Source organism: Coffea eugenioides, chromosome 1 (genome assembly GCF_003713205.1).
Source record: "Coffea eugenioides isolate CCC68of chromosome 1, Ceug_1.0, whole genome shotgun sequence".
In the NCBI taxonomy this organism is placed as follows: Eukaryota; Viridiplantae; Streptophyta; class Magnoliopsida; order Gentianales; family Rubiaceae; genus Coffea; species Coffea eugenioides.
Window position 1 is genome coordinate 46,354,158 of NC_040035.1, and position 21,336 is coordinate 46,375,493.

Sequence of the window (21,336 nt, forward strand, 5' to 3'; positions counted from 1 at the left end):
AAAAATGAAAGTAGGAAAAGCGAACTACTAACATTCTGCATGGATAATAGTTTATGTGAAAAAAGGAATAACAAATACTCCAAACTTGGCAGTAGTAGTAGAAGGGTTCCCAGTCGGTGGCACGTCTCCCTTTCCTCCTCTTGTTGGTTTTCTACTTCACAGCTAGTACAATTTTTCGCTGTCTATTGCTTAGTCAGAGGCAGCGTAGTTGCATTTGCTATGATCATTCCCCCTTTTTTTTTTTTTTTGGGTAGGACCTTTAATAAGATTATGACTCGCATCTTTCTGGATTTGGGAGAAGCAGACCAATTTGAAAAAAGAAAGAAAATGCTAACGTCCCTTTGCTCATCCTACCCTGAAATTATGACTAAAAAAGGCATTTTGGCCCCTCATTTGCTAAACCACGGTGCAAAAATGGAAGAAAGTGCAGACTGAGAATGCAAAAGAATTCAAAGTAGTGGAGGGAGCAACGAAGAACTCAGAATCCGGAGCAGAGGGGCAAGCGTGTGAAAATGTGTAGTCGAGAGTCTATTGCAGTTACTTTGCACCCCACAAATTAGACCGGTGGCAGTCTTTATATAATTATAAAAGCCCGATGGCGATGATAACCTGACACCGTAATGCTCCTTATTTTTTGTTTTCTGCAGAATTCCAGCATTTCAACTAGTCAAAGGGGGAGAGAGAGATAAAACAGTGGCCATCGAATTCATTGTCCAAAATGCTTTACTTTTCAGTTAAACCAGAGCAAGCAAGCAACACATAATGCTTTGATTCACATCATCTTCTTCTTTGACTTTACGTTTTGTATCGTCTATAAAAAAAAAAATAAAAAAATCTCTCTCTGGCGGTAGAAAATTGCAGCAAAATTTACAGATTATTGTTCCTCAGCTACTTTCTCAATCTAATGAATTCCTAATATTCTACACTGGAAAAAATCACTACTATTAACTATCTAAAATCACCAGCCATATCACCGATGTTGCATCAGAGTCCTGCAAACCATTAAGCTAACGAAATCAGACATACAAAACCAAGTCTGACTTTTTCCGGTTGACAAATTTATTTTCAACCTTTATTGCAAGAGGTCTTTTTCTGTACATGTAAATAAAAAATCTCCGGGAAGATTGGACATCAGAAATATTGGGTTGAGTCAGACAAACCATGGTCATCACTAAATGAGAAGCAACCTGTTGGGAAATGAAAATTCATGGAAAACATGCAAGTCTGCAAAACATCCCATCAAAAGAGCTGCAGGTAAAGACTAACGAAAATGTTTAAGGTAGAATTGCCGACGACAAACCTTCTTCTGGGATGTGGCACAGCCAGATTCGGTCTTCCAGTTCAGGCAATCTTATCCGCTGACCTGCTTCATGAAAGAGATCTTTTAAGGTTGAAATCTTCAAAGACTCTTTTAAGAATTTTTGTATGACTAAATATTTTTGTAGAAGCGAAAGCAAGTATTGGAAGTCTCGATCAGAAAGGCGTTGGCTGCTGCACTATCTCCTCAGGAGGAAAAGCAAACCAAATACACAACAAAGCAACCATCTCATTTAAGTCATTAACCTCAAATTGTTTGAAGAAATATCCGTTAGGTAGGGGTAGTGCGCTTACATACGTGAACGATATATGATCCAAATATAATCAACTGTGAAACAAGATACAAGAACAAAAACAGAAATGGAAATAACCTGTTATGATGGCAAACAGATTCAGATTAACCAATCACATGATTTGAATTACTGCTCGCGTTATGAGTGTCTGCAAAGTCCTTTTCATATTAATTTTGGTTTAACTTCCAAGAAAAAAAATGAAAGAATATGCACTAAGATGGAAAATCATACCAATGCCGCCCTATTTTAGAAGCTATTTGCAGAGCAATAGCTTCATCTGGTTTAGATAGTCAATTTCTCTCAAATCAGTTGGTGAGAATGAGTCCCTAAACAGCCAGAAAATGTTCAAGTGAAAGGAAAAACCAAAGATGAGAAATTAGCTTTATGAAAATGAAAGTAAAGAGCATACTTCACTGAGAATTCATGCTGGAGAAAAAATCTAGTTGACTGTATCCATGGTAGCATGGCAATAGCTCTTCAACCTCAACTCGTGAACTGGAGCAACCCATGCTTTTCTTGATTCGGCTACGACTAATGGACTCAACCTCTGCTAAAAAAATACTGTACACTGGTCTGTGATCAGAGAACCTTGACTCACCACGAACATAAGATAATTGTTGGATGCCTCGGCCATACCACAGTATACGGTCACACCTTCATCAATTATTACAATAGCTTTGTGATTCCATGTAGATGGAGCAAAGAAGAGAATGAAATTATGAAGGAATATTCTTTTACCTTATTCCTTTATCGAGGCAGTGAGTGGTGTGGGATATGTATGAGCAAATATACATGGATTCATAATTAGAACTTGGAATATAATTACTTCAAACTATGAGGTTCCCTCACATAATATAACCATCGAATATTCTGAAGAAAGAAGTATTACCAGGCAGGTGTTCTCCGTTTCTCTTTTGGGTGCATATCATCGCCAGCATATCTGTCTGAATTATTTGAATACTTGTACGTGGGGGGAAAATATATTTTTCCTTCATCCCATCCATCAAAGACACGACCTTGCCTCTGTTCTATCCTCAACTGGAAACAAGTTAAACGTCTTTTTAGAGCAAGCAATGTACAAAGAAAAGCGCATTCAAGTCATTCCTTGTTGCATTTACTTGCCTGATCATTTTCTAACAACATTCTCCAGTTCTGCATCTCCACCAGTGCCTTGGCAGTTCGATAGGATAACGCAATCCGATAATTCAAGTCCCCAAGCCATATAATTCGACTAAAGAAGCAGAAATAAATCTTAAAATTTTAGAAACTGTACTGTTAGAGATTAATAACAATGAATTACTGACGAAATTTGAGACAAAATAAAACTGAACAGGGTAGTAGGACTGATAGAGTCATACTCATGCTCGAGAACAGTTTGAGGAGAGTTTTCATCTCCCATGCCACGAACTCTTGGAAACCTTGTTTTCCTCAAAATTTCCATGACATCAGCATTCCTTCGCAGCTCATCACCCTCCTTCTGCCCAGAGGTCAAGTGACTACAAATGAAGCAGAAACTTGTTTGGTGCAAAGACATGCTAATCGAAATTGAACCCTGGAAAAGCCCAAAGAGTGAGATTACCACTTTGGGTCACAACTTCACAACTTTGATCTCAATTTAACAAGATTCTGTGAAGAACATACGCACCTTGTTTCCCAGATAACCCATCAATCCTCTGCCCACGCAAGACACTTTCATGTTGCGGACATCATCTCTTAGATCACTCTTTATCCATACAGTGAGAAAAATCCCAACCATCTGCTTACTTGCCACCAAACAGTACCTTGATTGCCCAGGTTGTCTCTCTCTTTCTTCCATTGAGACAGAACCATTGTATGAAACTGGTGAGTAGTGTGCCGAACAAGGTGACTCACCTTCTTCATTTTCATCATCAGATGACCCTCCCCATCTGACATTCGGATCAAACTCATATTGTCGGTTCCCAAACATAACCCTGTCACAGACACTGAATCGACGATCAAGTCGAGGCTGCGGCATTGACATATCATTTTCTGTCATTCTCATGCTACGGCTAAGTGACTGGAAGGAGTGGCGATTGAAAAAAGAAGAGGCCTTTTGTCTAGTTGACCCTTCAAAGTCAGCATCCAGTTCCACAATAGGATCAGGGACTGGGGAAGGCGTGTAGTAGCCACCACTTGTGCCCGGAAGACTATTCAGAGTTTTCCTAATGAGTGCTAACCATTTTTTAGCTGGCCCGTTGTCTTCTGTGCCCAAGACATTACCAGCGTTTAAAGGAACAATTTCTTGAAACCTAAATGTACAAGGGATTAGACAGGAGTAATCATGAAACTTCATTACTTAATTTTGGATGTCATTAAAGATAATCCAGGGCTATCTGTTTGCTGATCAAACTCACCCGAGAACATAGATGTCAGCAGGAGGTGATGTGTGCAGCCAGTCTTCCAGATTCAAATGACTAGGTGGAGATTTTCCAGCCACATTCCATGTAGCTACAAATATCCTGATCCAAAAATGAATACAACCAATTAAAGCCAGCTCTCAATTGAGAAAATCCTAAAACTAAGAGTTGATCCTAAAAGATGGGCACACCTATAATTTTGCACATCTGTGACCTGGGAAGCATCGAGGTCAATCTTTCCACGGCCGATACGGTCGGAGCTCCTTTTACTTGATTTTTCTGTCAATTTTATTTAAAGTGACATGACACAAGAATCATGATTTGCAAAATAAGAGAAAATGAAGATTCAAATTTAGTTTTCTTGATATGCATAAATTAGTGCGTTAAAAGAATGTTGTGGTCCAAAAGATTCACTGCTCGTCTTATACTGCACCTGTTTTGCTTTTCTTGATGGTGCAAGTATTTCTCTCTGAGATATTGCTCCTCCATTCTTCATCAACACCTGAAAAAGCAAAAACATAAAGTTGTTAAAGCCGTGTCATTTCACAGTTACTCCATCTAACCAGTAGATTCCAAACCTGAAAACAATAACAATCATTAGTTTGGAGCCATAAAAAAAAAGCAAAAATATCATTGTCAGAAAGAAGCAAAAAGCAAAGAACAGATCTCAAGCTGCCCCCAAGAATTTCCAGCTTCATTTGATATACAAATGAATTTGCATAAAGAACAGACATTGAACAGAATATGCTAAATGATTTCAAGGACGACTGCCAAGTTAGCAAGAAAAATAAATCCAACGCTAAAATCAACATCCAGACCCAACTAAATGAAGCAGAATTTGAAAATAATAATAATACTAATCACCTCCATAAACGACGTCGTCTGCATGAAAATCATCAGCTTTGCTCTTGATATTGAACCATTTTTTGACCAGTGTCTTGGGCCATGAAAGCTTCATCAACATAAGAACCCCAACAAATCAGCAATCTTGGAAACATCAGTGCAGAGCTGAAACACTAAACCAAATCAAGTACTTTAAGTGATCCGCATGTATTATTCAACAAACCTTGCTTTTCTTCGAGTTCCCATCTCTCATTGTTTCAACTTCATATGGAAATTATACACAAATGATCTAGAGTGATACAAAAATTCAAACTTTCTGGTCCAGTGTCTGAAACGTCTTGGAAGTTCTTCCACAGAATGCAATATCAATGAAGAAAAACAAATGGGTTCACCAACTTGTTGATGAAGAAGACGGGGAATTCCCTATCAAGTACTGAATACAAGCTCAGAGGTCGGAACCAATGGAACCAAGAATCAAGAAATGAAGTAAAGAAGCTGCCTAGTGCCTATCCTATGGTCTTAATACACAAAGAGTACGAAGCTTGGAGCAGAGCAAGACTGAATTCTGGGAAATAAGAGGAACTAACTGGAGGAAAGAAACAAGAAAATCCCATCTAATTGGCATTTCAGTTTCTGGATTTGTGTTTTTTTCCCCCCTCCCCAAACACCAGTCCAATCAAAGATATCCAGTTGCCAGTTGGGTTTAATTTTGTCTTTGTTTCTATTCTGTAGCAAGGAGTCGAGAGAACAGAAAACAGGGGGAAAAGGGTAGGAAAGAAAGATGTTCAAAGAGAGGGACAACACTTAAAGATGCGTGGAAGGAAGACTATTAGATTCTGTCAAACTAGAAGAAGACAATGCAGCAAAGTGATAACTGATAAGAGAGAGAGAGAGAAGAGAACGTAAATAGAGGGAAATTGGCTTTGTTCGTCTGAATGGGGGAGGTTTGCGATGGTTCAACCCATGTACTAAAAAGGATCAATAAAACCTCGTTCGGGAAGACAGCAAAGTATCGAATTTTGAAGAGAATAAAGTGCAGCATTGAGTTGGGAGCAAACTCTCTCTTCTCTCTCTTTCTCTCGAGGCTTTTTGCCTCAAATCCAAGGCCCCTTCTGACCCAGATTGCTAGTGCCAGAGCCAAATAGTCCTAGGAAATAGGCAATGAAATTAAGCCCAACAAAAAAAAAGGCATATATGGATTCTTCAGTCACCCAAGCTGCCCGGGCCTTTTCTCTCATGAATTTCTGCCCGCGGTCAGCAAAGTGAAGTGGGATCTAAAATCCAAGCAGTGGCCATCATCATTTTCATTTTAGTCTTCCAAAAGCAGCTCAGAAGAACCGGGGGACAAAGAAAAAGGAAAAAAAAGGGGGACAAGGGGAATGCAAACGGAGTCGTTCGTTCCCCTTTTGAGATCTACGTCTACGTACCCGCTGTAAGATTACTAGTCGATCCTTTCATATCTATGGAAATAGAATTCAAGAACTAAAACTCAGACAAAATTTCTATTTTCGGTTCCTTGGTAAAGGCCAAGAACACATGTGCATGAACAGATCAGTGCTATTTTTTTCTTAGCAGTTGGCTAGTAGAATGTTATACTACTAATAAAGAGTAGTATTTGTGAGGAAAAAAAAAAGAGTAGTATTTCTCCAAGCTGCGTTATTGGGTTTTGAGAAACCCCTTGCCTTATAGATTTTGGTGCAAGGAATTTTTGTGTGGGGAATGGCTGTGTCTCCAATGTAGATTTTGGGTTTGGGAAATTTGATCGAAGTTCATACGGACTGAAACTTTAAACTTTGAACTTCGCTGTCACACGTAATTCTGTAATTTTTTTTTTCCCTAGGCCGTGCCTCCTGGTGTAAACTACGCTCTATTATACGTACAAAGAGAACAAAATGTTTGTTTGTTTGGGAACTCAAAGCCAAAGGCTCTCTGTGTCTCTTATTTTTGTATTTTCTTGGCTCTACCCACGCATCTGTCCAACGGATCCAAAGCAGTAATCCCCGTTTGATGAATCCTTGCTGATCGGAAGGCGAACCACATTGCCACATATCTTGAGCTTAGGCCTGGATTAATGTGAAAAATTTTGTGCTTGGAGGATGCTCCCCTCTTCTTCAAAAAACACACAATCACATAGACGTGGGATCTTGTTAAGCCAATCAAGGTTCTGAAATCGACCCACCACCCACGCCATCTCCTAGGGCTTCGGCCAACTCTCTGGGATGGGAATATATAAATATATATGTATGTATATATATATATATATATAAGCCCTCTAGCCAGAACAAAAAAGTAATTTCTTGGATTAAGCTCTCCTGGCTTGAAACTCTTGATTGACTCATCTTAATACACATGCTGCATGTGGGAGACCGTGTCTTTCTTGTTCCCAAGCTTGGTCTTAATTTTCATATTCCAAGGTTCTTCTAAATTAAGTGCTAAGACTAGTTCAAGGATTAAACTAATGATACAGACACCGACGACGACGGTGAAACTCCCTGCGTGCCCTAATCCTGAATTTTCCAAATGACAATCTCCAGCAAACTTCAAAACACAATCCTCTCTAGTAGTTAAACTTCCATCTGCATATAAATTATAATTAGAGGCAGCTGTTTGGCCCCAGCAATAGGCTGTCAAGATTTGTCAACCTCAGCGCTAGTCGTCCAGGGCAAAACCCCGGCCAGCTCTACCATATATCCTGGAAAGGGAGTAGAAAGAGACTGGGGCACTTTGTGGCCTTCCATTTTCTTGAATCGCAATTGATTCTAAGCTTTGATTACCATTGATGATTGGTAGACGACGTGCTTCTCTTTCCGGCATGAACCCATTAGTTTTATAGTTTAGGCGTTGCTTTTCCCTTTTAATTTATCTACTGTAGGTTGTCCTTGCTACAACTTTGTTTATCGCCGCCAATCACATCATATGATTGCAAAACATAATAGGCAATCCAAATCATCAGGCTGTATAAAGAGCGGCCCCTGTTTTGAGTTTCCTATCATCCAGTGTTCGAGCTTTCAATGTCCAAGAGAAATCCCCCCCTTCTTCAATTACACAAAAATTATGCAAGAGAAAAGCAAAACAAAGATCGAATAAGAAGTGAAGCGTCTAACCCTTTCTATAGGGTGGTTCGCCGTACCAGCATTGAACCGCAAATCAGGCTATTTCTTGTCTTCTATTTAAGATTGTGAAATAACAAAAGAGAGAGTATAAAAGTATGAATAGTGAAAAGTAATTCTATCCAATGACTTGGTCCAGTTGTCCAGATGAGTGGACTAGAGCTAAGATCTTGTCATTGTCTCTCCTATTCTCCATTTTTCAACCCAAACTCCACCACCTTGTTGCCTTGAAATCCTGAGGCTTGTGAGTTGTGACCTTGTGCAGTTGCGTTAATTAATCTACTAACCCAGTTATCATAAAAATGTAACTTTATCTACGTACTTAGAATCATCCCGGCATCACTACCAGTGCGTGCACATACGAATATAATATGACAGAATTGGTCTAACATGACGGCTATGTTTTCTGTCCGACAGTTATGGTACATATTTCCCTGTCTATCCATGGAAACATAATCAGACTTGAGATAAACACTAAATAGTAGCCTGCTCTGAACCACCTACAGACGCTTAAGCTACTGCAATCATTATAAATTCAAGCACCAATTAATCTTAACTCTTGTTTCAGATGGAGTGCTTGTTTGGTACCAGATGAGTCCAGCAGCTCCATAAATGATAAAACTGGTTTGGAAGAAAACTCCCAACATGACTGTCTATTCTCCTGCTGGTTCAGCATGGTCATTAGGGATCACTAGAGCAATGATTTGGTGAATCAAGTAAACAATTACTTTTGTCTTGCTAATCTACATATTGAACTCAAACGTCTACTCCACAACTTCAAGAATCCAAGGCCTTCAATTTTCTGATCAGTCCATTCTGGAAACCAATCAGGGTAATCTAAAAAGTTTTGGAAATCCACATTCACTTGGTGGTCCAAATCCACATGTCTCCGCCTCTACCTCTCAACTCCGCAAATTCTTGCACATGATGCTGAACAGTCACTATCCAAAATACGAGCTAACAGCATGGCCAGACTTCTACAGCAAAAAAAAAAAAGAGATCAAAATCCATCCTATCACAGCGGTTTAGACAAGTACAAGTAAAAGAAGATGCTCCGAGCAGGGTACAAACTCAACCATACAATAATGACCTACAAGATCAGAGAGCACGGCAAAGGAATTACCAGAAAATCATAAAAGGGAACAACGTTATGAAAATGACAACATGAAAAAGACATACAAATTAAGGATTGAGTTTGATGTCTAGCAATTTATCCCCGCAATGAGATAAAACTGCGAAGATCCAATAAAGCAAAAGCACATAAGAAGGGAACTTAATCACTCTGCCCTCTTTAATTGGCCAAGTGCTAGAAAATCCAATAATAGAGGAGGTGCAAACAATATTTCCACCAAAATAACAAATTTAACTTACCCAAATGGTGTCCGACTCATAATCCATTTGTCTCCCCTGAATTAAATACATCTGCATAGCAGAGTTAATAAAAGTAAATAAGTTGCAATATTAGTCGTAGCACTGGCGCGCCAACCTCATACAATCTAGCCAATGCAGAATCTGCATGTTGGGGTCCCTCTCCACGACAACATCAGACACTGAAATCTGAAGAGCACCTCTGTAATCTGTGATCCTGCCGCGGACTCGAGCTAGAACGCCGAGTTGGAGATCAGAGGCAAAATCAGTGGCCGCTTGGGCAATTAGTCGAACATCCGATGGGTTGCGGCGAGAGAAGTAAGAGGAGTTGAGCTGATTGAGCCACAGAACACAGGAGATGCAGCCGGAGCCGTCGTCAATCGTGAATTTGACGAACTTTCCCGGCTTGAGATCTCGGGTTACCACGATTCCTACAGTCTCCGCGCGCGAGAGGCGCTTGCCTCTGCGGAAGAAGGAAGAGGGGTCTGTCGGTGACGGCGTCAGTTTCAGGAAGTCGAAGGCCAAGAGCTTAACGTGAGTATTGTACAAGGCGTCCATAAGGGAAACGGAAGGTTGGTCTCTTTACCGCCAAAGGATGCTTGGCTTTGGCGGGAAGATTATATATTATATTTTAGTACTACTCGTACTCGTACTAGGTCTAATAATCTGGCGGTTCCAATTTAATGAGGATTTGGGCTCTCGACGCGGTTTCTTGTTCCCAACATTCCATTGATTAAAGCCCTGCGCCACACTTTCATCCATTTCGTTTTCACAATCCTTCCTACTGTGAAAGAATATACTAATCCATACAGAGTACTATAGAGTACAAAGTACTACAACTAATATGATGGACTCTTCTTTTACGTTGTAATTTTCGTTTGTGTGAATCCTCAGCCTGAGCAAAGTCATGGCCGCGTTAGCCAGGTACACGCACAATTTCCAAGGATCAAGCTCGCTCAATAATAGGGGAGCAGCGATGATTCTTGAGTTTTTCTGATTGATAGGAAGAGTCCTTTTAATCAAATTATACTGACATCGCATTTATACTGACATATGCTATAAATGAGCAGAAACTGGGCCGTGGATCCATTCATTTCTGACCGCATGATATGATGAGAAGAATTATTATCAGTGCATTACATTCCTCAATTGGAAACGAAAGTCTTGAAGGTATGGGGTTGAAGACGTGAAATGAAAGTGCTATATTAATCCTGCCAATTTTTCTGCTTCATTGTTTGTGGAGTGGCAGTATTCTTTGAAGGCGACAAATGTTCTTTTTTTTGAGGCCAAATACTTCACCTGCCATAACGTTATACTACACGCTGCTCTAAGTTCGTGAAATATATATGAAATAAAGCTAAGTCACGTTATTGTGTTTGGGTTCAAAAAAACAAGAGGACCATTTATATATGAAGCAAATTCCTTCAATACTGACATTAGTCTTTGTTGTTGCAAAACAAGAGGAATGTAAACCCTGATTTACATAGTTCTGCTATGGGTGGCATTTCACCGATGGATCGGAGAAGCCGGAATTGGAAATGTGCTATCAGCTATGAGCCACTTTTGGCGGGAAACCAATTTCTGTGCGATTTTCTAACAAAGCATTCGCCTCAATTCCCAGATTGGAATGCATCTCTTCCGGACCCAACAGATGCAGTAGCATTCTTTTTGTTTGTACCCAATATGAGACGAAGTGTCACGAATATTGGGCCCAAAACCACACAAGAATGCAACAGCCAAGGCCCAAGCCCATTGAATGCTGGTGTCTTCAGAGTCCAGAGAAGAAGCGTTTTGAGTGGGAGTAGAAATCATCTGGGTCGGGTTTGGGTAGATCAATGACGATTCCCGCCCGACGTCGTTTTTCTGGAACTGATACGTACAAGCCCTAACTTCAAAGTTGAGATATCTTTTTGATTGTGGAGTTTCTTCCTACCTCCCTTTGATTCAATTGATAGCAATCCCCTAATTCTCCATCCAGAAGGTCAGTTAGTTTCTTCTCATGTCAAAGGCGTAATCAAATATTGCCCACAACCTTTTCTTTTTCAGTTTTTATATTTTTTTTCCTTGGAATTAAAATATGCCCGTGTTTGGTGTGCAACAGGGAAGAATTGCAGCAAATATGAAGAGGGCAGCGCCCTGGAGCGATGGGGAGGAGGAAGACGATGACCGTTCATCCTCCGATACTGATTCTTCAACCCTCGACACCGACACTGAAGATGAAAAAGATTCTACTGAGAAAACCGCTACTAAATCCAAAGCTTCCTCCAAACTCAAAGCCTCTCAAGGTCAGCTTAGCCGCTTTCTTCTTGTATTCATAACTAACTGTTAAAGCTTGTTGAGTGGACATTTAAACAAAATCCTGACTTGGCTAACTCTACAGTTGAGTCGGCTAATAAGAAGCAGAAGCGCAAAAAAGGCATAGATTTGGAGGCACTGAGAAGGCATGGGTATAAAGGCGGACTATCAGTCATGGGGGTGCCTCCACCGAGGGAGGCCGTTGATGAGAAGCAGGATTGGTCCTGGTCGAAGGGCCTGGAAACTCGGGCTAAGGAGACTGAAGAAACTTTTACGGATAGGCAGATTACTAGAGCTGCCATCCTCCAAGGAGAGCAACTGTTGCCCAATGCTGCCTCATCTGCTAGAGACAAGAGGGAGCTGTCATTCTCACAGAAGGAGAAGAGGAAGAGAGACCTTGGTCAGGCCAGTAGGGGCAAGAATTATGTTGAAGAAGAGAAGAGGCTTTTGAGGGAGAGTGGGATTTACTCTGGCTTTGATTCTTGATTTGGAATATAGACACCGTCAATCTCTTATGGCGGTCATTTTTCTGCAGTCTGCTCATGTAAGAACAACTTTTAGTTGTATCATTTCTGCAGTGGATCTCCCTGCCATGGCCATAGCATTTTAATGCTGTATTGCTCTCTCCACTCTCCAGCCAAATTCCTAACGGTTCCCCAACCTTTCTCCAATTGTGTACCTTCGTTATGTTGCTTGAATATTCCTCCATTGATCACATGGGATAAGATCTGGACTTTGTAAGATGATATGTAATCCCTCTTTTTGGTCGATTATGATGGTTATGCTACAATTTTGTTTCTCATCTTCATGAAGCCATGACTGTTGTTAATTGATTGATAGACGAGGCAATCTCATTGGGACTTTTGTTACTTGCAAAAATCGCAAGGCTAGTCTTTGCAGAAACTTCCATCAGCAGGCCGAAACTTCATGCTTCTTCTTAAGCAGCATTCTTTCAGAGATGTACCATGCAATTTCATTAGAAGCTCTCTCAATCAATTCTATTTCTGTATCCTTGATACCCATCAATGAAAATTCAGAGTTTTTTTTTTCCTTTAATATAAAGAGGCCATAGTATCTGCTATGACCTGTATCAGTAACCTAAAGAATAAGAGAGAGGGAGAGAATTCAGAGGTTCAGCTTAGTAAATGCAACATGGAATGCCAAAAGATTTCACAAAAACAGCTATATATAAATTTCCTGAACAACAGCTTAATGCTCAAGTGGCTGCCTTGACACAAGCAGCTGTGAAGAGCCAATCCGCGGGGTAGCCCGACCCCTTGATTCTTTAGCCTCAATTATGAGTATAACGTCAAACTACCCCTCTACCCATTTCAATTAGTGTCAAAATTTTCCAGCATCAGCCCATTCTATTAATTAATCTCCTAATGTGTGGGATATCTGAGTGTTCTATAAATTGCATTAATGGTGCTGGGCGTAGTTCTGCAGCAACCTCCAACAAGGGACGCCCCTACTTCACACCATTTATTCACATAGGATACGAAGTCTTCATCTGAAACCCCAGTGTTTTGCTGCAAGGGGAAAACAGCAGTCAGCAAGGACATACACTTTAAGCAAGTCGTACAAAGATGTCAAACAAGCAATGATATACACGTATTTGACAAACGCAGAATAATCAAAAAGAGGATCAGCCAAGTAACTATCGCAGTTTCTACACCAAATGATCCATTAAGCATGATTGTGTACCACTATGTCACAACATGGTTTGTGCATGAGTTAATACTTTCTATACCAAAGTATGAAGACGTTCCCAACTAACAAACGCAATCACAAACAACATAAAAAGACAAATTTATTAGCCATGAAAATGAAGCAAATATCAAGGAAAACTGACCACCCACTCCTTTCGATCAGCATCATAACTTTCACCACTATTTGGATATATAAGTATCGGTTTGGCTGTCACCTGAAGCAATCACAATTCCAAGATAAGAACTAAGCTCCGGAAATAATACCAATCAACAGTAACTAAAATTAAATATTAAAAAAAAAAATTTCAGTACCAATACAACAAGTTAGCATTTTATGGACAAAAGGGCTAAAGCCATAGCTTAACTAAGGTCAAAATCTCTGAATTGCTTAATCCCAAAAGAAAACTAGTAAACAGGAATTCTTTTTTAAAATTCTCAGAAGAGCATGGGCCATGGCTGAGAAGTTAGCTACTAAATAAAAAAAGTATACATCAGAACTTCCTTGTTCCTCTACCACCAATAACTGATTGTCAACTACAAATAAAACTGAGCAGAAATAGCTCATCATGGACGGACTCAAGGTCAAGACCCCAGATCTCCAGGAAGCTAGTGTTCATCGCCAAGATTTCAGAGGACCATAGAGGGTAATGATGAAAGTATAATAGGTACAGAAAAGTGAGGCAAAGCTGGAAGCAGTCATGGGAGGTAGGGATTATAGGAGGTGCTTTGCAGATTCTTCTTTTTGTTCCAAGGAGACGTGTGCTGAAAAGAGAAGCATTTGCATGTTTTCCCCTAGAATGCATCCATGAAAATTGATTAAAGAAACATCTGACAGCAGAGTTTTATGTATCAAACAGATGATGCCCAAGGTCTATATTGATAATTCTAACCGAAATGAGAAGGAAAGCGATTTGGAAAAAATTAGGAATAAAAGAGCAATAGCAATATAATATAGAAACAAAAGACTACCTTCTTAATGGAAAGAATCAGATCCTGAATAAATCTGGGAGGCGTACAGTTAATTCCTACAGCGACAACCTTCTTGCATGATTCAGCAATGGCAGCACATTCAGACAAAGAATCACTGCTGACAACATTTATACCATCCTTGGAATTGAAGGACAACCATGCAGGAATGTTTATGTCTTCTTCCTCAAGAAGCTCAGCAAAAGCCTGATCAAAGGGAATGGGGATTCTTGTCAATACCAAATTGCTTACCTAAAACTACTCAAAACAACTCTCTTTTCTTGATGAACATGCAACAATAACTAAAAATGGAAACAGGTTTACCAAAAATCCTCATCAGTTTAGCCATTACCTGTGCTTCAAGCTTATTAGGTACTGTTTCAAAAGCTATTAGATCAGGACCAGAGTCTGCAAGAAGCTGAACCCTTTTTCGGTGAAAGTTCTTCAAAAACTCCAAACTCATAGCATCACCATAGTCCCCACTGTAAGTGTTGGAAAAAGGAAATTAAAATCAAAACCTCAAACGTGTCAAGTGGAGTTTTAACATGATATAAAGTTATTTTTCTGAGAGATCTTTCTTGTTGTCAAGGCCATCAACTTCAGATATGTCTGCCTACACACTGTTCATTGAGATATCTCACAGGAACAAAAGTTATTTCTATTTTCAGCCATACCTAGAAGGATGTGCATTGCAGTTAGGAGTATGTTGCAAATATAATTTGTCAAAACATATTTCTTAATTATTATGGATAATATTTAGAAAGGGGATAGGGAGGAGACCAAAGGAAGCTCGACCAAAGGGATAGGGAGTAGGGACAGAAGGGTGGAGCGGTCCTTTGAGTTTTTGTTTGCAAACCCAGCTAGTGGTAGGACCTTGTCACAAAGTCTTGGATGTTCACCACCTACTAAGCTTCGCAAAAGGTTTCCAGTGAACATACTCTTCATTACTTTAGAGAATCTTTAATAAAGCAATACTAATCCCAGGTTAAAATTCAAGTACAGTCAAAGAGAAAAGAACCATATGGAGTTATTTGGACTCAAATAAAGCATAGAAATAGTTTAAAGACACAATCACCTGTATTCAGAACCATCAGCTAAATAAGCTCCATAACTTCCCACAGATGCAGCAACTAATATAGGCCGATGTTTGAGAACTTTACCATCAGCAGGATACTCGGTTGAGTTCTTGTGGCATCTATCATAGTATATACTCCGTGCCTCACAAGCTATTTCAACACTTCTCTTGAGCAAAACTTCACTTTCTTCTTGAGAAAATCCTCTGGCCTTGAACCCTTGGATGGTAGCCTGTTCAAATTGATTTCTCCCTGAGGTTCAACTTCTTATTCACATATTACGATACAGATAGACAGATGGCTTGACAACTAGGGGAAGGGTTTACCTGGTAAGATGCTGTAATTATTACGTCGGCACCAGCTTCTAGGTAATCAAGGTGGACCTGCTCAATAAATTTCTACTTGGTCATGCATAGACAACGATACATACCAGCAACAATAAGCGAGCAACATTGTGCTCATATGTAGATAGAAAGTAATTAATTAGTAGTCAACAATCTCAACAATAATCACATGCTGCTTGTAGAACTGCAGACATCTTATCCACTAAATGAAATCCATGATGCTTGGGAGCGAAGAGAAAAGTAAAATACACATCGGCCCAATGTTTGCTCAAACTTCTGATCAAACCCACACCAGAAAGCTTGGAAGTTGGAACAGATTAAGCGTAACCTTAGAAATTGAAAGTTTCAACTATCAATTGGCCCACAAGTCTGATCAAATTGACACGAGACAGCTGACAGTGCAATTCCACATTTTATCCAAGTACATCTTAACTATGCAAATTCTCGCACCCTAATTCTCTCCCAAACATGTCTACATCCTAACTATCCGCACACAAACTGACAGCATTTCCAGACTGCTGGCCTCCATCACACGGTTCAATTTAAAATGAAGAATCCAACCGCAGAAATAACAAAACCTCAAGCTATACGGGAATAATATGAAGGATTCCGGAACTAAAATAATTATATGAAAATATGAAGCAAATCATCAGTCACGTGAGCGTATTTTACCGAGCGAATGAGGTGAGGGGAACTGTGGAGACATTTGGCGCTCCAGAGAGGATCGTTGAGGTCAGCGCCGTGTCGTTCGAGTTCCGTAGCCAAGCCGCCGTCAATCACCGCTACGCCGCCGGATTTACTCAGGAAATCTGAAATCAACGATGACGACGATGACCCGGGATTCTCAGCAGCGTCGTCGACAGGTCCCATTCCGTACAAACGGAGCCAAAAGATGCAGAGGTCTTTGTTCGGTTCCAAGTTCCACTATCAGAGGTACAGTGGATGGGCTTACTTAAAGTAGTAGGCGGAGGAGTACCCAGCTCCAATCTATAGATTTTGGGACAGCCCGCTCCGTGTGTGTATTTGTAGAGAAGACTGACGTGTTTTCCGCGTATTAACACACGTGCTGAACCAGGTAACTTGATTTAACTCGATTACATTTAATTAAACTTGAGTTCGAGACCAAGGTAAGCTAAAGCCGAGCTCGAATTCGAGCTCAATTTCTAAAAAGTTCAATGAGTTTAAACTCGAACTCAATTATTTTATCTTGAGTTGAGCTCGACTCAAATGGACCCTTAGCACAGAATTTTCATTCTGACCTCTCAACCTCGATACGACACACTAGGATCTATTCATTTTTGTCAACATGCTCAGCCTACTTTATAATTATGTTTGGATAGAGATTATTTGTCAAAATTTATTTGCTTGCAATTTCAATATATTTTTTAATTATTTTTTTATTTCATCTGCATTGAATAAAAAATTAGTACTATAATTTTTTTTTCAAAAATTTATCCAAAATAATCTATTATCCAAACATACCTGTTTAACTCGTAAGTCCGTGGATTTCTTGATTCATACGTTCAAATCTAATCTTCTGATTCTCTTAGAATTTCCCAACAGCAAAGTAGTAGTTAGTAGTGTCAGGTAACTAAGTAGTAATCTAAAATCGTTCGTTCTCTTCTTGCTCAAAAAATTAATAGTAGTACGTAGTTATCTAAGAATGTGCAATTACTCTAGGGCTATCTACTTATCAACTGCTTAATTTCCAATGCTAACTTGCATCATATAATAATAACAATTCAACTTTTATGCTTACTGTTAAAGAAATCTAACTGACATTGTATGTACTCAGTTCTCGACTGCTGGAAAGGATGACAAAACTGGTAAAAGAATCCACAAGCTCCATCCATATCAAATAACACTACTATTATGACAACCGGTTAACCACTATATCTGCAAGTGAATGAATTTCAGGTGCAAGACTAATAAAACTAAAGTGTCTACCTACTGAAACCCTCAAGGATTCTCCAAGATAAAAACACGTTCCAAGAGGAGTATAATCTAACTATGTGTCTTCTTGTTGGTGCAGGACAGCAAAGCTAAAAAGGCAAAGCCTGCACCACAGGGATGCCTGATCTCTAGCTGAGTGCACTAGGTCAGGGACCCCGCTTCAGGCTGAAACAGAAACACCCACGAGCCTGGTCTTCAGGTATCATGCCACCCCCCTTGCTAGTATCTATGGCCTCTAACAACCTCACAACCTCATCCATCTCAGGGCGTTTGTCTGGATTCGCATCCCAGCACTTTCTCATGACACTCGCTAACGCACCAGGGCAACATCTAGGAATTTCCGGTCGTAAATTCTATCAAAACAAGCAGACAAACGTTTGTCAGAGTGTCTAACAGGAGTATTCTAAAGGAAGAAGACAGTGTAGAGCATAAAAGAATCGCTCACTAGCACTTTTCATATTTAACACAAACCTGATTAACAACTGCAGAAGACAAGTCAGCAAAGCTCAGATTAGGATAAGGCATGTCACAGCAGTAAATTTCCCATAAGCATATGCCGAAGCTGTACACATCGCATTTCCTATTGTACGGCTTGCCATCCAGGACCTAGAAGATGGTTTTGACGTCATTAGAGATTGAGCTGCTTACTCAAAAAGGGTTTTAGTACTAAAATTATTCACCCTGCTTCCTTTAGCAATCAAGGAAGAAATCTATTTAAACAAGAGATGCATACCTCAGGGGCCATGTAACCAAGGGTACCAGTTTCTCCAGTCATGTCCCTTGGATTCTGAGCTTCAACTCGAGCAACCCCAAAATCAGCAATTTTTAAAGTCCGATTTGCGTTGAGCAACATATTTTCTGATTTAACATCACGGTGCACAATTTTTTTGGAATGAAGATAACTTAACCTGCAAAGTTGGAAAGAAAAGAAAAAAGTTAAGACCCAGATAAAGAAACACTTCATTCCAATTAGACTGTTACAGTTATGCCCTGGTTGAGACCCAGATAAAGAGACACTTCATTCCAATTAGACTATTACAGTTGCGCACCAGAAAGATAGAAAAATTAATAAAATAATAAACAGCCCCCAATCAATATCAATTATATAAAACAATAGCCGTCTCACCCTCTTGAGAGATCCAAAGCAAGTTGGATCACCACCTTGAAAGCAAGCTTCTTTCTATAATTTCTGATCAAAAATCTTTTTAACGTCCCACCTGGAAGGTATTCTACAACAACACAACAAGCTCTAGATGGTAGGGAGTTATGATCATCCGCTGAGTTGCTTTTCACAGGAATCTTAAGATTTGATGTTCCCATTGAAGCTCCAACAAACTGCATGAAATATTGAGGATATCAGGACAAGGGAATTCATTACCATGTTAGGGAAAGAAATCACTCTTTAGATGCCATAAAGATGCCATCAAGAAAGAAAGAAGAATCCAAGTAAGCTTTAAATTCACCAAAAGTTTGCTAAACAAAGTCACAGTTCCGAGAGGAAATTAAAGTTTGGGAGTAAGAACAAACCTTTGTCACATTAGGATGGTCAAGTTTATGCCAAACAGCAACCTCCTTCTGAAATGAATCACGAAGAATACAAGTTTCCTCCTCTGTTGCAATACCATCCTCTCCCCAGTCCAATACCTTCACTGTTTCAATTAAAATTCACATAGTAGTGATAATTGCTAAGAGAAATAAACATCACCATAGTAATTAAGCTCTATTAGTGAATCATCATAGAAACTCGAAAACCAAACAATAACTGTGGTTTGTGAAGCTAAAACATAAACTGATGATATAGCCTTGACATGATACATCACAGGATAACTCATGAAACTGCAACGCCTATTTGCACTCATGCAATCAACAAGAATGTGCAAATTCATATTAAGAATACAATATCCAGAGTATACGTGTGTATGTGGTTACCCCCATGTATATTTGTGTTCTTTGACTATGCGGCCATGATACAATACCCTTGTGATATTATTCTTCATCTAAAGCAGGAAAAAAGCATCCGCGGTTTTATTAACAACATTACTATCTCTGTTGTTATTCATTCACCAATTCCTCCCCCCGAAGCCATTTACTTTACCTAGAAAGTGCCAAGATTTTCCTGCTTCTTTTCTGGGTAGAAATAAAACTTGTCTGGAACCATTAGTTTACCGTCTGACAACCAGAGAACAACTTGTTTAGTCTCGGGCAGTGCTTTTCTGTGGAAACTAAGAATCCAAGGTTTTAGCTGTTGTCCTCAGACCATTGATTTCAAAACTACAATAACCAAGTCGTTATATTCTTTCCAAAAGAATCAAGGGATTTCGATTCTTATTGCTGTGATTTGCAGGGGTCAGGCGTTTCCTTCAGCAAACCAATGTTAAGGCATGTTAATGGGTAAAACAAGAAGCAATGTTTGAGATTGAGTGAAAAAATTGTGCAGCTTTTACCAGGTTTACAAACTTTTGGATAGATACTAAAAATTTCAGTAACTGTTTCTTCACCAACCAGCGTCAACTAACCTGGTAAAATCCATTGCTACCACCCGGGCAACAACAGTTTTTTTTTTTTTTTTGTCGCAACGATAACAATTGTATAATTTACTCTAGCCTGATCTGATCTACGGGGAGGGGGAGTCGACGGGGAGCCCGGTCGAAGGAAGCCACCCCAAGGGGAGGGGGAGTCAACAGCTTTTGAGAAAGCATGCAGGACACATTCAGTGGTAGAGCAACAAGTTAACAACAGAGCTAGTGATCCAAAACCAATATTTGATTAAGTGCATGCATAGTAGCAAAACCGAATCACAACTTATTAAACCTGTCCTTATCAGTAAAGATGACAAAAGGCACCATTTAAAAAAAAAAAAAAAAAACTCAAAACTGGGCACTAACTCAAATCGTGGGGACAAAATTCATATCGGATGTCCATCCTGGTACAAGAATCCAAGAGAGAGAACGTATAGAAATTACCTGCCACATCAAGGCCATCGTAGACACCTTTATAGACGGTTCCATAAGTACCATGAGCAATAACATTCCTGATATCCAACTTAGCTAAATCTATTTGCCACTCCTCCTTCACGTGGGCTTCTCTCCCCGTCGTCGACCAACTCCGGTTTCGAGTTAGCTGCTTCTCAAATTGCACGTCCCACTTCTTGAAATCAATCATATCTGCTCTCACAAGCATATCTTTACTGCTCAAACTACCCAACCCCTTCAACTTTGATACCTCTTCTTTGCTTTCGCCATTCTTGGCCCTCTCATCAACAACTTCCCCTTCATTGCCTTCCTTCGAATCCATCCCTTAAATCCACCGAAGTAAAGCTAAATATAGGAACTTTTATTTTAAAAAAATCAAATCTAATGAGTAGTATACTCTACAATCTGCTTCAAACTTGCAGATACTCAGTTGATGCTTTTATAGGAGCGAAATTGCATGATAGATAAACAAACAAGTATCAGAAGTACTAACATCCAATTAGGAAAAGGACATCCTACCGCAAGAGAGAATACCTAAAGCAAAAGCGGGAACAGGAAAAGATTAATACTACCTATATCGGTTTATCAAGAATACTCGCACCAAAAAAAAAAAAAGGCCGAAGGAGGGGAGCCTTGAGTAACGAGGATTTGATAGGACAGCTAAAAGAAAGAAAGTGAGGCTTATGTGGAGAAAGGGACCACAAACAGTCTCGTG

At 39.7% G+C, this 21,336-nt stretch overlaps 5 protein-coding genes across 7 annotated transcripts; 1 reads left to right on the plus strand and 4 right to left on the minus strand.

Moving 5' to 3' along the window:
• Window positions 1-748: 748 nt before the first annotated feature.
• LOC113779583 (type I inositol polyphosphate 5-phosphatase 4) lies at window positions 749-5,835 on the minus strand. 2 transcript variants are annotated; one of them, XM_027325216.1, is made up of 14 exons: window positions 5,055-5,835; window positions 4,853-4,940; window positions 4,422-4,490; window positions 4,180-4,267; window positions 3,986-4,090; window positions 3,256-3,880; window positions 2,969-3,162; window positions 2,733-2,841; window positions 2,500-2,648; window positions 2,020-2,264; window positions 1,842-1,936; window positions 1,689-1,758; window positions 1,301-1,363; window positions 749-992 (listed from the first exon to the last, which is right to left on the minus strand). In XM_027325216.1, exons 1-10 carry the CDS (start codon window positions 5,082-5,084, stop codon window positions 2,021-2,023), a joined length of 1,701 nt encoding a protein of 566 aa, XP_027181017.1. In that variant the 5' UTR covers window positions 5,085-5,835; the 3' UTR covers window positions 749-992; window positions 1,301-1,363; window positions 1,689-1,758; window positions 1,842-1,936; window position 2,020. The 2 variants fall into 2 exon arrangements, with proteins under 2 accessions (XP_027181017.1, XP_027181007.1); XM_027325206.1 differs by having other exon boundaries at window positions 749-1,187.
• Window positions 5,836-8,388: 2,553 nt separating this feature from the next.
• Window positions 8,389-10,159, minus strand: LOC113782806 (CST complex subunit STN1). 2 transcript variants are annotated; one of them, XR_003469863.1, is made up of 2 exons: window positions 9,313-10,154; window positions 8,389-8,918 (listed from the first exon to the last, which is right to left on the minus strand). XR_003469863.1 is itself a non-coding variant. In XM_027328733.1 (2 exons), exons 1-2 carry the CDS (start codon window positions 9,865-9,867, stop codon window positions 8,837-8,839), a joined length of 522 nt encoding a protein of 173 aa, XP_027184534.1. In that variant the 5' UTR covers window positions 9,868-10,159; the 3' UTR covers window positions 8,389-8,836. The 2 variants fall into 2 exon arrangements, 1 of the variants encoding a protein (XP_027184534.1); XM_027328733.1 differs by having other exon boundaries at window positions 9,428-10,159.
• A 987-nt stretch (window positions 10,160-11,146) lies between these two features.
• LOC113759748 lies at window positions 11,147-12,406 on the plus strand. Its single transcript, XM_027302322.1, has 3 exons — window positions 11,147-11,290; window positions 11,411-11,594; window positions 11,690-12,406. Exons 2-3 carry the CDS (start codon window positions 11,429-11,431, stop codon window positions 12,088-12,090), a joined length of 567 nt encoding a protein of 188 aa, XP_027158123.1. The 5' UTR covers window positions 11,147-11,290; window positions 11,411-11,428; the 3' UTR covers window positions 12,091-12,406.
• Window positions 12,407-12,728: 322 nt separating this feature from the next.
• LOC113759741 (homocysteine S-methyltransferase 2) lies at window positions 12,729-16,675 on the minus strand. Its single transcript, XM_027302313.1, has 7 exons — window positions 16,369-16,675; window positions 15,679-15,735; window positions 15,355-15,584; window positions 14,632-14,761; window positions 14,283-14,486; window positions 13,457-13,528; window positions 12,729-13,133 (listed from the first exon to the last, which is right to left on the minus strand). Exons 1-7 carry the CDS (start codon window positions 16,564-16,566, stop codon window positions 12,987-12,989), a joined length of 1,038 nt encoding a protein of 345 aa, XP_027158114.1. The 5' UTR covers window positions 16,567-16,675; the 3' UTR covers window positions 12,729-12,986.
• An 848-nt stretch (window positions 16,676-17,523) lies between these two features.
• On the minus strand, window positions 17,524-21,205 carry LOC113759752 (serine/threonine-protein kinase STY13-like). Its single transcript, XM_027302329.1, has 6 exons — window positions 20,613-21,205; window positions 19,177-19,298; window positions 18,776-18,984; window positions 18,383-18,557; window positions 18,121-18,255; window positions 17,524-18,002 (listed from the first exon to the last, which is right to left on the minus strand). Exons 1-6 carry the CDS (start codon window positions 20,941-20,943, stop codon window positions 17,796-17,798), a joined length of 1,179 nt encoding a protein of 392 aa, XP_027158130.1. The 5' UTR covers window positions 20,944-21,205; the 3' UTR covers window positions 17,524-17,795.
• Between the last annotated feature and the right edge of the window lie 131 nt (window positions 21,206-21,336).